The 15234-nt window shown below is 44.2% G+C and overlaps 1 protein-coding gene across 1 annotated transcript in view; it reads left to right on the forward strand.

Annotated features, from left to right (window-relative positions):
* Window positions 1–15234, forward strand: part of GLG1 (golgi glycoprotein 1) — a 129215-nt gene that overhangs the window by 66156 nt on the left and 47825 nt on the right. The window contains exons 3-5 of the mRNA XM_075008290.1: window positions 2032–2118; window positions 6047–6262; window positions 14499–14702. Coding sequence (XP_074864391.1) covers window positions 2032–2118; window positions 6047–6262; window positions 14499–14702 — 507 coding nt within the window. The remainder of the gene's footprint in view (window positions 1–2031; window positions 2119–6046; window positions 6263–14498; window positions 14703–15234) is intronic.

Below are 15234 nucleotides of genomic sequence, written 5' to 3' on the forward strand. Positions count from 1 at the left end.
AACGGTAATGTACAGAAGCCTGTGGGAGAACACGTCAATCTCCCTGGACACTCATGGCAGATTTAAGGGTGACAGTCCTGAAACAAAGACATTTCAAAAATCAAATGGAGAGAGAAATCTCTGAGCTGCAATTTATTTGCAAATTTGACTCCCTTAACCAAGGATTAAACAGAGGCTGGGAGCGGCTCACCCCTTACAAAAAGGAGCTTCTCTGCCCTAGGTGTTAACATCTCCACATTAGACTGACAATGGGCCATATATTTCCTCCCCCTGGCCCCATCTGACCTGTTTTTTCCTCTCTTCATACATACTACTGATAATGGGCCTTTTCCACCCTGACTAGACCTTGTCAGCTCTGGCCTTACCTTTTACTGGGACCCCCCACTCTTTAAATACCCCCTGAAACCACCCCCCCACTCATGCATCTGATGAAGCGGGTCTTTGCCCACGAAAGCTTATGCTCTAAAATATTTGTTAGTCTATGAGGTGCCACAGGACTTCCTGTTGTTCTGTTAGGTCTGTTACTCCAGGGTCAGTACATTCCTATCATGTTGGATATTAACTTCACAGCTCATGGTTGAGGTCTCTCTCAAGTCCTTTCCCACTGCCCCTCTTCAGGCTTCTCTCTGGCATTGATGGGAGCCCCTTATGGCTTTTTCATATCTTTTTGAAAGACCTAAACTGGAGGCTCCCACCCATTCCACAATAGGTCTGGTCATCTGATGCCTGACCTTTGAAGTCCTGGATTTGAGGGAGCGGAAGAAATACACAGGGCTGTAATACCGTGGTGTATTTAATGCACTGTATACCTCTGCCTCTGTCTTCTGAAAACTTTGTAAACAAAGTTGTCCTACTTGGATGACAGCATGTCGGCTGCCTAGTTGTTTTTGAGATTTTTGGTTTATCACATGTTGAGGGATAATGCAAGTCTGACACACTGGTGGCTTGACCTATTAGTCAATTGTTTGTCGTGTGTACTAAATACTTGTTTGAAATATGCATTTTGTGACTTAAACTCCTGTGTTTCTGCAGAGAAGTGCAATAGAATAAGCTAGTAGCAGGAACTTCAGCAATCTCCTTCACGTACCCTTAGTGGGGTCCATTACACACCAGCTTCATTCTTCAGTCGTATCTAAAACTATGCAGAAAAAGCCTGTGGACTACATTTATTACATCTTTGTATAGTGATCTATCACCCCATATTTTGAGCAAATGACTGGTGAACCCAGAATTTGTACATATTATCGCTGCACAATTAAAAGGAAAAGTACCAATGAATCAGTTTTCTGAATCACATAATCATTGTTTATAAGGCAATAAATGCACCCTAAGGTAACAGCTGCTGAGCTCTTAGCAAAGTAATGCATTCAGTGCACTCTTCCTGCACAACTTGTGTGGCTTAGTTGTGTAATTGCTCCATGCAGATACTGTGATGTCCTCAATATGAACTGGATGCATGCCAGAATCCTTCTAACTAAATTCTAGAATACAGGAGGTTGATTCCAGTCAGCTGATCATTTGCTTCCCACTTTGGAAGGCTGTTATTACCAAGATAACATCCAGGACAAATTGTGTTGTGGTGGTACCCTGTGAAAATTTAGGGATTCTCTCTTTAAAAGGCTAATGGCATTTTGGCAGTAAAACATACCTAGATAATACCTCAACAGCTGTATTGGGGGAGGGGTCGCTGCCCCTCCTAGGAGGGAGTCTGGGATGAGTTTATTAACTATGATCTAATTGTTTGTACTGGTTCAAAATGAATTTAACTTTTAGCACATTTTGTTTTCCATAAAATCATGTTTTAGCTGCCCTGTGGCAGCTCAACATTAGATACAAGGAGGAAAACTAAGATAAGGTAACAAGAATTCAATAAATTTGGCAATAGACCAGAGCTAGCCTAGCTTAACAGGATAAGCCCCAGTTTCTCTCTTAGTTGAAAGCAAGAAGCAAAACAAAAACTGTTTATTATCCTGAAGTGCAAGATCTTCTAGCCTCCCCATGCAAAATAATACATTTTCTCTTTTTATTTAGCTGTTGTGGAACTACAAGTTGAACTTGACTACAGACCTGAAGTTTGAATCCGTGGCCAGAGAGGTCTGTAAGTCCACCATAGCAGAGGTGAGAGTGATGGAAAGGATACAGTTGAATCTGTTAACGTTTGTGGGTGGTTCTTATCCCTCTGACACCAAAGCAAATATGGTTTAAATCCATCTAAAGAACACTTAGAGCTTGTCTAGATTGGGGAAAATGAGCAGTATGCTAAAATGTTACCTAATTGGTGATCAATACAGCTTAAACACTGCTTAGAACCTAATTTACACAGCCAAAGTGATGTTAAAATGCTTTAGCAACTGAGTGTTCATTACAAACCTTGTTTTCCATGTTCCCTTCCCCCAGTAAAATCCATGTGTCATATTGGCATCAAAATGGCCTGGGACCAAGGTAGAATTTCTCTTTTAAGGTTGAAGAGGTTCAAGCAATGGGTTCCTGAATTGAAGAACTTTTATTTTTAGCTTATCCTAAGAGTTATTTATTTGGTTTGTGTTGCACTGCAAGGCACTATTGTTCTTGGAACCTTGTGACTCCAAAATAGACCCGCCCACAAATCTCTGTAACAGCTGACACTTTGCAGTCACAGCCGAGCTATTTGGATTCTGTAATAGAGCTGCTGCAGAATTTTTACAACGGAGAAATGTTTGAGAATGCTCCCATATCACAGCACAGTTAATTTCCTTTTTATATGATGTGTCTAGCATTGTTGTAAACATTGCACTATAAATCTTAGATAAAAGCTTCTACACTCAGTGGGGAAAGACATAGAATTTTAATTGTGCATTAACTGCCACAGTTTTCCTTTTTATATAGTTTTGTGGTGAGTAATGGTGGAAAACAGTTGATATCCTGGTTCAATAAAATCCCAGTTTGATTGTAAAAGCAGTTGTACGTGCTACACCTCATCTTGATATTGAATGGCAAGGTAGATGCATGACACATTCTTGGTTTTGCATTGGATAATGTTGATTATCAACCTGAAATTTTGCAAAATGACTTAATTTTAAAAAAAAAAAAAAAAAAAAAAAAAAAAAAGCAAGCTTCCAATAGACCCACCCTTTAAAATGCTTAAGAATTAAGAAGCTATATGGTACCTTCCTACTGGAGGAACATGACTTCCAGTTGTTGTTTAGTACAAGACATACTAATTTGAGCAGTCACGTTCTGTTCTAGACTATTTTGGCTACATTTTGATATTAATGTGATTTTTTTTTTTTTTTTTTAAATTTGAAAGTTTCTTTGGCAGCCAATCTCTATTGGAAGTCACTAGTAGCTAGGAACCTCCCTTGGGCAGTTTTGAAAGTCACACCCTAAAAATTTTATATCAAAATGATTCATTCTAGTGTGAAATGGGAGGCAAATTAACAAATAACACAAAGGTTGCCATAAGCATTTGGCCAGGAGATTATGCCACAGTTACAGCTGATTTCCTTCGGAGCCCAAAATAGGGTTTCTTTAGGAGTGGCCAGAACCAGCAACCTATTACTTGCTGTGCTCTCTGCAGAGCTGCCTAAGATAGACGCCTGCCTTTGCGTGGAATTATTTGCCCCAACTCAAAATAACTCATGCAGTTTGTCTTGCCTGTAGTGATCTCACTGAGGCCGTGTCTACACGTGCACGCTACTTCGAAGTAGCGGCGCCAACTTCGAAATAGCGCCCGTCACGGCTACACGTGTTGGGCGCTATTTCGAAGTTGAAATCGATGTTAGGTGGCGAGACGTTGAAGTCGCTAACCCCATGAGGGGATGGGAATAGCGCCCTACTTCGAAGTTGAACGTCGAAGTAGGGCACGTGTAGACGATCTGCGTCCTGCACCATCGAAATAGCAGGGTCCGCCATGGCGGCCATCAGCTGAGGGGTTGAGAGACTCTCTCTCTCCAGGCCCTGCGGGGCTCTACGGTCATCGTGTGCAGCAGCCCTTAGCCCAGGGCTTCTGGCTGCTGCTGCGGGAGCTGGGGATCCATGCTGCATGCACAGGGTCTGCAACCAGTTGTTGGCTCTGTGGATCTTGTGTTGTTTAGTGCAACTGTGTCTGGGAGGGGCCCTTTAAGGGAGTGGCTTGCTGTTGAGTCTGCCCTGTGACCCTGTCTGCAGCTGTTCCTGGCACCCTTATTTCGATGTGTGCTACTTTGGCGTGTAGACGTTCCCTCGCAGCGCCTATTTCGATGTGGTGCTGCCCAACATCGATGTTGAACGTCGCCGTTGCCAGCCCTGGAGGACGTGTAGACGTTATTCATCGAAATAGACTATTTTGATGTCGCTACATCGAAATAAGCTATTTCGATGTAGCGTGCATGTGTAGACGTAGCCTGAAGCACTTATTCCTGGAATTGTTCTAGCAGTTACAGGTTCTGCAATTTCAATATTTCAATCTGCTTTGATTGTTAAATTAGTTCATAAAACCATTGTCCTTTCAAATAAGGTTTATAAATGGCTAGTTGCTGTAGGTAGCTGGCATATAGAAAATAATTGGTAGATCATCAGATTAGAAGGAATCATTTCAATTATTTAGAATATGAGGGGTCAATAAATGGCCTGTGGACAGATGTAATTCTCCATGGTTAGCCCTTGGCAGGCCTCTGGACACTGTATTTACCTGGCAGCTGCAGTTCTCTGGTTTTGGCCAGTGGGCGCTGCAGGAATTGGGGGCACAGACTGGGCTCCCACTTCCTGCACCATCCAGTCCACATACAGCTTATTGCCCAGTCCTGATGTAGACTGACCTCCTGCATAACAAAGTCCAGAGAACCTCCCTGAATTTCTGTTTGACCCAGAGTATATTTTGGCGAGTTTCAACTGTCAGCCCTTTCTTGCTATTATTAGGGATGTAAGTATTGATCAAAACAGTTACTCAGTTTAACAATTGTATCATTTAACTGGTTAACTGTTGGTGGTGGCAGGGCAGCCAGGAGAGGGGATCTTATTAGGGCTGTGGACAGACATAGTGAAGTAGCTCTGGCACTTGGGGGGGCCTGGGGCCACTGTGGAGCTCCCAGGGTCCTGTAGGCCGTGAGAGGCAGTCCAGTTAACCCTTTACCCAGTAAGCTTTTCGCTAAGCCTAAGGCTTATTGGATAACCAGTTAACCTTTCTAGCAATCTGTTTGCTAGATTGAAGAGCTCTTTATTATCAAATTTGTTCCCCTTTGTAGGCACTTATAGAATATAATCACCCTAACCTTCTCTCGGATAAAATAAATAGATTAAGCTCCCAGAGTCCAGCAATATAAGATCTTTTCCAGTCCTTTAATCATTCTCGTGGCAGTTCCTTGAACATGTAGCAGGTGAGCACCAGAACAGGACACAGGTTTCTGGGAGCAGTTGCTAATAGAAGTAATGTAACCTCTGGTTCTGCTCAGTCCTCGCCAGTTTATACATCCAGTGATTGGACTAGCCCATTTAGTCATTGCATTACACTAGGATCTTATGTTCAGCTGACCCCGAAATCTCTTTCAGAGTCAATTTCCCAGGACAGAGCCTAGGGGCATAAAATCCTGTGTAATTGATTAGGCAGTAGACTAACCTACCATTTAACTGGTTAACCATTTAAAGCGGAGGCAGCTGGGGAGGCCTACCTTGTCTGCTGGCACTTCCCCAGCCCCTACCTGTTAACCATAGCTGGTAAGCCTCATTCATCTAGGACGAGGTTTACCAGTTAACCATTAACATCCCTAACAGAGATCCCCCATCCTGTAACTGTGGCCCCTTTTTCTTTGTGCCTAGATGTAGGACTTAAGAGTTGGTTGTATGGAATGGGAAGAGCATAGTACTCAGGGCATAAGCAATTCAGTGTACATTTTCGTAAGACAAACTTTTTAAAGTGCTAGCGTTGACTGCACTAACCTGACCTATTGCCTCAGGCTGGGGATCTCACTACCACTTAGCCGTACTGATGTGCACATGTACGTTTCATCATAGGGTACCTGCACCTGATGATTTTAAACTGACATTTGGACCTGCTCCTACTAAATAATTGAACACAACTTTCTCTGAACAGATCAAAGAGTGTGCAGATGAGTTAGCTGGAAAAGGCTACTTGGTGTCCTGTTTGGTGGACCATAGAGGTAACATCACTGAATACCAGTGTCACCAGTACATCACCAAAATGACAGCCATCATCTTCAGTGATTACCGTCTGATCTGTGGCTTCATGGATGATTGCAAGAATGATATCAACGCACTCAAGTGTGGCAGCATTCGACCTGGAGAAAAGGTACCCGTGGGGCAGGGGGATGGGAAGTAGGTTCATAATGATGACAGTTGGGAAACGGGATGCCATTGTGGAACTAATATCCACACCAGACTTGATTGCAATGGCTGAGCGCCAGTATTGTGCCCTTGTGTGCAGTGATTACCTCTTTAACAAGTTGTCTTGATTATTGTTAGTGCTTGAAGTTCTTTACTGATGTACTAAGAAAGATGCTGTTGTGGAGACAAATCAATCACCCCTGCCAGATCCTCAATGGATTTCAAAATAGTAAACAGATTGTCCTTGGTTGCGCTTACACGACTTTTGCTTTATACAGTAAATCTTACCCAGGATTAACTATACCTGTCACTTCTCAAATTCTCTATGCCTTTGACACAGACTGTCAGATCTGACAGTCTAGGAAAGTGTTTGGTAGCTTGTCCAACCCATCCCTCTTTCTCAGGGAGTTTAAATTTGATTGCCGTGTGGGTGTCTTCGTAGGCCCTGTTTTGTGTCTGGAGCATGCTATTTGCTGCAAGAAGAAAGAGCACATTTGGTAGAAGGGTTCTTTGGAACTGCTGGTGGATTTGTTAAGTGATGTTATTCACTATGGCTACAGCTACACTAGTGAGTTTTTTCATGAAGATGGGGGTCTTTCGAGAAATCCCATGGACCGTCTACATGCACAATGTGTCCTTTTGATGTTAAATCAGAAAAACAAAGCACTCTTCCCAGTGGCCCTGTTCCAGATGAGGAAGGCTGCCTATTTTCAAAAGAGCAGTCCTTATGGTGCTGGATTTTTCAATCCCTGGCCTGCTCTTTCAAAAGAGCAGGGGCTGTGTGGACGTGCTCTGTTGAAAGAGCGGGTTAATTTTTTTTATCTGCTTTTTTGTGTGTGGAAAGAAGTTTTTTCAGAAGAGACCTTCTGGAAGAACTTCTTTCAAAGGATCACTGTAGCGTAAGTGTAGTCTAGTAGTGGTAATGTTCTTATGAATAACAATCCACCCACCATTGGCTAATTTAAGGGCAGTTAAAATAGGCTGCACAGCCCTCTAACGCCTCCTTCGTTCTGTTGGAAGAGAAGAGCTGTGCATCCAGTTTGTGTGTGTTACCGATTCTCCTCCCCATCCCTTCCCCCCCTCCCCCCCGATCACATCCTGTAGCTCGTGCAGAAACCTATCTGACTGCAGAGTACTAGATTTTACTGGAAGTGTGGTGCAGTAGTCAGTTTAGACTAGCTGTATCCATTTCATCTCTGATTGCTCTTTAATGAGCCATTTCCAGATGCCGAAGAAGTTTGTCAAAGGATAATGGGCGGAAGTAGAAAGGATTTCTGGGTACTGCTTTCTCATCCCTGTTTCACTGAAGGTTATGTAACCAGCATTATGGTACTGTGTGTTTCAGTGGGCTGTTACTTTATGGGTAACATGATGACAAAGGGATAGAGTTAAATTTGACTACCTTTTGTACAGTGCTTTGAAGTACAAAGCCTTTTACTTTAATTAGGTTGCTAGAGGTTGACTTGGCCAGTCATGGAGCATGAAGAAGGTGCTGTCCTAGAAAATAGAGCAATTTGTTAGTGGAAAGGCAGATGTATGGTTTCGCTGCTCTGGTGAGATCATCTGCTTTACTGTGCGGCATCTTAAATTGCAATGCCAATGTGGCTGGTAAGGTTGTATAACGGAACAGCAGGAAGCACAAGTATGCGCTGCTTAGCTCAGCTTGTTCTGTGGCTCTTCCTAGTCTGGAGAAATGGGTGAATTAGTAATGATCCTTGAGTGCTTTTCAGCAGCTTTTTTTTTTTTTTTTTGGTCCTTTTAAACTGGGAAGTCTTCGGGACAGAGACTTATCACAAGCATGGCATCCCTTCCCCCCATATGGCATTGGGCACTTATCTGTGGTTTGACTAAATTAAAATACGGGTTGAACCTCTCTTGTCCAGCACCTTCAGAATTTGACTGGTGCCGTTAGAGTAAATTTGCTGTACGATGGTAGGTCAGTATTTTCTAGGGCATTACCAACACTCCAGCTGCTCACTGGGCTCTTAGAAGACATTTAGGGGTAAACTACGGCTAAATGACAGCACAGGACACAGGACTGGTGTCTGTAAACTTCGTGGGACCACGGGAAACTTGACCACATCTGTGACAAGAGGTCATCTGGCTCACTGAAATCGTGGTGGATTACAGAGTTTGCTGGATGGGTGTGTTCCGCATTAGAGAGATTCAACCTGTATTTATAGAGCAGTGAAAGAACCTTGCTGTGAAATCACTGATCTAGCTGTGAAACCCATTGACAAAGTACGTCTAGTCCTTCGTAGTGGTTGGTTAACATTAATAACCTACTGCTATCAATGGCATAAGTGTGCAATAGGCCTACAGGTCCTACCCCTGCTGGTAAACAGGTAGAATCAGTCTGATTCTACATAACGGAATCTGCTTTTACTTGTCTGGGTTTTAGAAGGATGGTAAAGTTCATATCAAAACCAAGAGTTTGACTCATCAGAATTAAAGCTGCTTCTGCAACTTCAACTTGTCCCACTTGTGCAGTTGCAGGATTAGAGTGGGTTTTTTTCCACAGGACGCCCACTTTCATGCAGTGCACACAATAAAGAGTGCTCTGGGAATGAATCAGGGTTGTGGAGCCGGTACTTGAGGTTGCATGGCCAGGGTCAGTGGTTAGTACTCGGGGCCAGCTCCTGCCACTGCTTGGCTGAAGCCCAGGACTATTGCTGGGGAGTTGGCACTTGCCACTGAGAGTCCAGGGCAGCAAGGCCAGAGCTGGGGGTTGGCCAGAGTCCTGCAGCCAAGACTGGAGGGTCACACCTGCACCCAACACTGCGCGGCTGGTACTAGGGCTAGTTCCTGCTGCTGCATTACTAGAACCAGAGGCTGACGCCCAGTGGTTGGAGCCTGTGCCAGAGCTGAGGGTCAGCACTTGAGGCCAGTACCTGATGCTGCATGGCTGGAACTGGGGCCAGAGGCTGATGCGCTGTGGCTGGAGGCCAGGGTTGTTTGGCTGCTGCTGGGGAACCAGCACCTACTGTCCCACAGAACCCAAGGCTGGTTGCACAGCCAGGCTCTTGCCACTGCAAACCATAGCTCAAAACCCACCAGCCCCAAGTACGGTCAAGAACTTGCCTTACTCCTATAGTGCTGTGCCCAGAAGTGGTGCGGAATGGTGCATGCGTGAGTGACAGGCAGGAAGAGGAGCAGATGGGGTCCTCCCGCATATCGCTACAAGAAGCTGTGCTGGACATATGGGTGGCTGCAGAGTAGTTGTCACTCTATGCATTTAAGTATAGGCCTGGCCAGAGATTCTCTTCCAGCCCTTGTCCTCTTCTGCAAGCTGTTTGCTCTATTTGACACAGGTTTCTTTCCCTTCCCTGTTACCTGCTCTGTCTTCCTTTTCTTGTGGCTTGTTGCTTGTCTCGCCCTCTGTCTACTGGGCTGTACCTTCTGCTGTTCCATCTCTTGTGTGAGCAGCAGAGTGCAGTTGGTAAGTGCTGATTTCAGACCTCGTTTTGCTGTATGTGTCAGAACGGGAATTTATGTGGGAAGCAGATAAGTGCCAGCGTGTCTTGCCAGCTGCATGCTTGGCCCTCTTTCTCCTGACAGGGAACGTACTTCTGTCTCCTTCCCACTCACCTGGATGTTGTGCTGTGTAGGGAGTTTGGTTCCCTGGTGTTTGATCCTGCTTTGTTTTGTATCACAGAAGTTTAATGTGGATCTCTTCACTGAGAATTGTGACAGCAGCTGAGCCTTTCTCCTTCAGATCTCTCAAATTTTGGCATAAACCGGCTATTCCTCTAGCCTTGGTGTGCCGGGCACCAATTTAATTACACGTGTATGATTCCGCCTATGTAGTTTAAAACTGGTGCAAATTTGTGTCTAGATGAGGCCGCTCTGAGCTGACTTAGGTATTGTTTTCTTCCCCTGGGTATTGAAAATGATACCAATTTTTAAAAAAATCACACTTCTCTCAGGACAGTGTACTTGATAATGTGACAGAACACTTAAGATGACTAAGAGGTTAGGGGAATGAAATCTTTCTTCAGGCCTAGTCAGTGGGGCCATTTCTCCCTGCTTGTGTAGACTTTTAACACAGCAACAGAGTAGAGAAAAACAGTTAAATAGGAAAATGTAGGTAGAAGACATAAGACTCTCTTAAACTGACTGGATTTCAAATAGGTGACATCCCTTTAATTCTGGGTTCCTGTCCTGGCTGCATAAAGCTGCTAAAGTAGGACTTGGAGTAGAACCACTGGGAAATGTTTGGTTCTCTGTAGATTTTGGCTCAGTGAGGTCATCTGTCTGGCTTCTTGAGCTAGCTATTGATACTTGCACAGCACTCGGTTTGGATGAGAAAGATATTGGTGAGTTTTACTTTGTCTTTCCAATGCAACTTATGGTACTGGTGTTTCTGCCCCAGCTAGCTAGAGGGGGTTTCTGGACAGAGGTGAGACGTACCTAGTTTCCATGTTACCTCAAAACAAGTAGTTGCTACCCTTACCCCATAGATGCTGCTTCCCATCCTTACTTCATTTTCCTCCAGTATCTGCACTTTTTCCCTCACTTCTAGCTCATCCCAATGTTTCTGCAACTAAAGCAACAAGAATTTTATGCATATGTTAAATTTTAATCTTCAGTATAACTCAGTGTCCTCCCAATCGCCTCAGGGATTTTTGAAAATGACAAGGAGCAGTAAACACCAATAGGCATTGCAGATGTGGGCTGAATTTTGCATAGGCCTTATTTTACCAAAGCCTGTTTTAGAAAAGGTTTAGAATTTTAACACCTTGTGTCTGTCTTTTAAAAAAAAGCGAACAGGTGTCTTGGGCTTTAGGTCCAACCAAGATGGCCTTAAATTCTGCAATTTACCTTAAATGACATATTTTAAGTTATTTCAGTGCCTTATTCCAAGGCTTGAAATGCCATATTTCCTGCTTAGGCAAGATGGTTTTCCCTGTTGCTTTTTTTTCCTTATCTGAAGTTTCCATTTCTAGCTTGGCAAGGTTTCAAGGCATTGGACTATAAATCTGTTTGTGTGGGAATGAATTACCTGTGTTGAAGACCTGTGCAGCCTTCGGTGAAATTTCCTATTTGTGGGTAGTGGAGGAGGAGAGGCGTGCTTTTGCGGCACATTGATGTTTTTTTTAATAGTTAGAAGCTGCTGAGTATCTTTGGAATTTTGGAAATAATTCTGGCAAAGATGCATTGGTTGGCAGAGTGCAGGTGTATGTAAAATGACTGTACTGCAGCTAGAGATTCATGAGTAATAGTCATTCTGAACTCATACCAATAATTTTGTCAGCTGTCAAACTGCATTCAGACTATTGAGGTTACATGTTTAAGCACGCTAGTCAAGAAATGTCTTTCCCACATTCTCTCTCTCTGCAGTATTGTAATCACATGAGCAGTATTCTTGGAGCACAATATAGACTTCACTAGTAGAAAATCTTGGAATCTTTTTTCTTTCTGGTATTTTAAGCTATTTTCATTGTCAGACTGAAGCAATTAACTTGGATTTCTCTATAAACTGACAGTTTTCTCTATCGTATGGATTTAATCACTTAGTCAGCAGCCATATTCCATAGTCAGCATTTTAAAGAAATTAGCAGCTAAGCTTAAGATCCTGAATTATATATTTAGGCACTGAAAGAAGTGGCTTGATTTTCAAATGTGCCACGCTCAGTGCAGCTCCTGTTGATTTCTGTGTAAAGTCAGAGCAGCAGAGAGCTTGGCTCTGCAGAAAATCAGTCTGCCTTTCATTGCCTGAATGTGCAATTCAGAGAAGCAAAACTTTAGAAATAATTTTTAAAAAGCTTGGTCTCTACTTTTCTCTGACAGCACCACAATCTTCTTATGCCCTTAGAGGGAGTTGACACAGTTAACTGTTACCCTAATTTAGTTAGAAAGGTGGCCTGTGTGTTATCTGCAGACTTCCACTGTTGTGTTGTATGGGGTACGTGCTATGTAAATTTAAAAACCATTAAGTGTGTGTGTGAAATCTCTGGAGTAATGCAGAGCAGAAGATGTATTTTTTATCTAAGGTTGTAGAACATTCATGAGCTAGTATGGGGCCATTTACTCATGGTGCCATTTTATAGCATTGATGGTAGTTAACTCTTGGTAGGTTGTGTTCATACAAGGAAGAGAGCTTCCCCATAGTTCATGTAGCCAGTGTTTATAGAAGTCTTTGAGTTTTTAACACAAGAAATGCCCATGGCATGAGGCAATCTTGTGTAGCATGTTCTGTACTTCTTCTGCCTTAGGACTAGAAGCTGTGCCTTTCCTTGTTAGGAGAAGTTTATTGTCTCATGCTCCAGCAAGGAGAGTGAGCCTGCAGGGGAGTGAGAGCATCTCTGAAGCAGAGCTTTGTGGCTTCAAAGACAGGCTGCAGCAGGGAGTTGTCAAATGTGTTTAGACCAGCCACTTTGCAAAGTCTGTAACGTTAAATGGCTCAATTGCAGTGGCTCGATGGGCATCACCTTGGGGATTTGTGTCCAGCAGGGCTATGGATAACTGCGTGGGGTAGCATTCTGATACGATACCACAGGCTTGGCTTAATAGTCTGTAAGGGCACCTCTAATAAGTTGCTTACTCGTGACTGGTGCTCAGCTGAGACATCAAATTTTTACCTAAAGTACTTTGGTTCTCTCTTTAAAATAGTAGTCAAGTGTTAGTGGTTCTGGGATTGGTGGCAGCTTGTCACTGGCAACTGTTCGAATGGTACTTGTGTTCCTAGTGTGCTGGTACCAACAGTACAGGTATTGGGCCTTCCTGAACTTGGGAGACGGGAGGGAGAGGTTATTGGGAGAATTAGGTGGCTGTTAATAGTCATGCTAGTGTTCTAAAGATTCCTGTTTTTGTCTCCACCTCCACGGTTGTCTGCTCGTTGCTGTTATGGTAACACCTGCTCAGCAGTGAGAGGGAGCAAAGTTGATAAGAGCGGGCTGTGAATGCTTGTTTCTCTGGGCAGTCACTCCTGGGAGCAGCTGTTGCCACCCCAAAGCAGCACGCAGTGAAGGAAAGGGGTCAGAGTCGAAAGTCCTTGGGCTAGAGACTTCCTGCTCTTACCATAGATCCTTTTCTCAGGAAAGTCTCTGACTTTCTGAAGGCCCCAGGAATCTTGAGTACCTTCTGTTTTAACTTTGTAAGCATGCCTGGCTGTGGAAGGCTGTCCTGCTCATCAACCTGCAGCTGCCAACTTTGGTGGGTGCTGGGTAGAAGCAACTCGTCATGGGCCGTCCTTTGGAAATGGGTGCATTTCCTCTAGCTGCTTGCTACCCTTACTCGCCATCCAAAGTTATGCTCAGGTTCTGCTGAACCCACTTGGCAACAGCTGTTAGCCTGGAGTGGTTCATTTTATGGGACTCGGTGCAGGGTTGAATGAGCTGATCTTTTTCCTGGGAGGAATTAACACCAAGAATCCCAGATTGCTAAAAGCTCCTTTGTGAGCGCTTAACATGGCTAATTGGCAGTGACGGTAGGGAAAGCTTCATTGGCACAGCAGCTTGCTAGTGCCTCCCCTCCCCCAACGAGGTTCCTTTAATGTGACACTGCCACTTGCCGTTGCTGTGGTGATAAGAAGGCTGTCAGATTAAAGACAATTTGCCCATTTTGGTAAACCGCTCTAAGCAGCGTGTCTAAATGGTGATAATCTTGTTAAATCCCATTAAAGCAAACCCAGAAGCAGCGAAGGAAGCTACACCACTGTGAACCAACAGCCCTTCGGCAGCTTGTTGTGATGCGGTGTGTGCAATCGTGCTGCTCAAGGCTGCGGGATTCCGAAGGGAGGTGGAGACCTTGAATACAGCACAGATCGCTTTGCAGTCAGGTTTTGTTTGGCCACTCCTGATTGCAGATTACCACCCCTTCATCTCGATCGAAATTGAGGGGCCAACTGTTTCCAAGCGTTGTGGATTGTTCCTACCCACTGTATGATTGCCCAGGCAGTGGGACAGGATGCTAGTCTGCATATCAATGATATGGAGTGTCATTTAATTCTGGGATAAAGGGATAAGATTATGTGGGCTTTCTTGGCAACCTGCCAGGCCCAGTATATGGGAGGTGTAAATCAGCATTGTCGGCTGCTGGGGGCGCAGAATGGAGTTTAACGCATTGGTACGTTAAGCTCCTGGTAACGGTGCATATTCCACACTCTCACAGATTAATAAATATTCTTGTCTTCTGCACTTAGAAATCTTTTGTCCACAAATCTTTTTGGTAAAGGTCTTGAACAGCACGTTTTTGTTTAGGATGCCCACTCGCAGGGAGAGGTGGTGGCCTGCCTGGAGAAAGGGCTGGTAAAGGAAGCAGAGGAGAATGATCCTAAAATTCAGGTTTCTGATGGGTGTAAGAAAGCAATTCTTCGCGTGGCTGAGCTCTCCTCTGATGACTTCCACTTGGACCGACACCTGTATTTTGCATGCCGCGATGACCGGGAGCGCTTCTGTGAAAATGTGAGTGATACTTGTCCTTTTCTCCCTTCTGTCTTGTCCCACAAATAAATGCATGCAAAGAACCAAAACACAGAGCAGAGTCAGAGCAAGATTTTATAGCAGCCGAAGGTATCCCGGGAGCTACCTGTCAGTCAGCCTTCATACGCCCGCTTTCTATGATCACCTGTATTGGGCAGCCTCCTATTACTACTTTGTTCCACCGTCACTAGCATACAACCTCTGTTAAGCATCACATTTTTGTCAGTCCTTTGAGTGGCTGGAAACAAGTTTTCAGTTATTTTTATTGTCTGTGCCTTGAGCAGTAGATTTTCTTGCTATCCTGAGCCCTTAGTGTGGCATCATGAACTCCTATGAGCTCTTGCGGAAGTACTGTGTAGTTTTTGAGTGGGCATCGGGACTCTTTCTTATCATGACATGAAATTAACAGCCTCTGAAACGTGATAGGCTCTGCTAATGGAGCAGTGGCGTGGGTTGCTGCAGCAGGAAAGCAGACCCATTGCTGCTTTGTGGGTCTCTTGCATTAATAGAAAAG

This window comes from Carettochelys insculpta, chromosome 14, assembly GCF_033958435.1.
Source record: "Carettochelys insculpta isolate YL-2023 chromosome 14, ASM3395843v1, whole genome shotgun sequence".
NCBI classification, from domain to species: Eukaryota; Metazoa; Chordata; order Testudines; family Carettochelyidae; genus Carettochelys; species Carettochelys insculpta.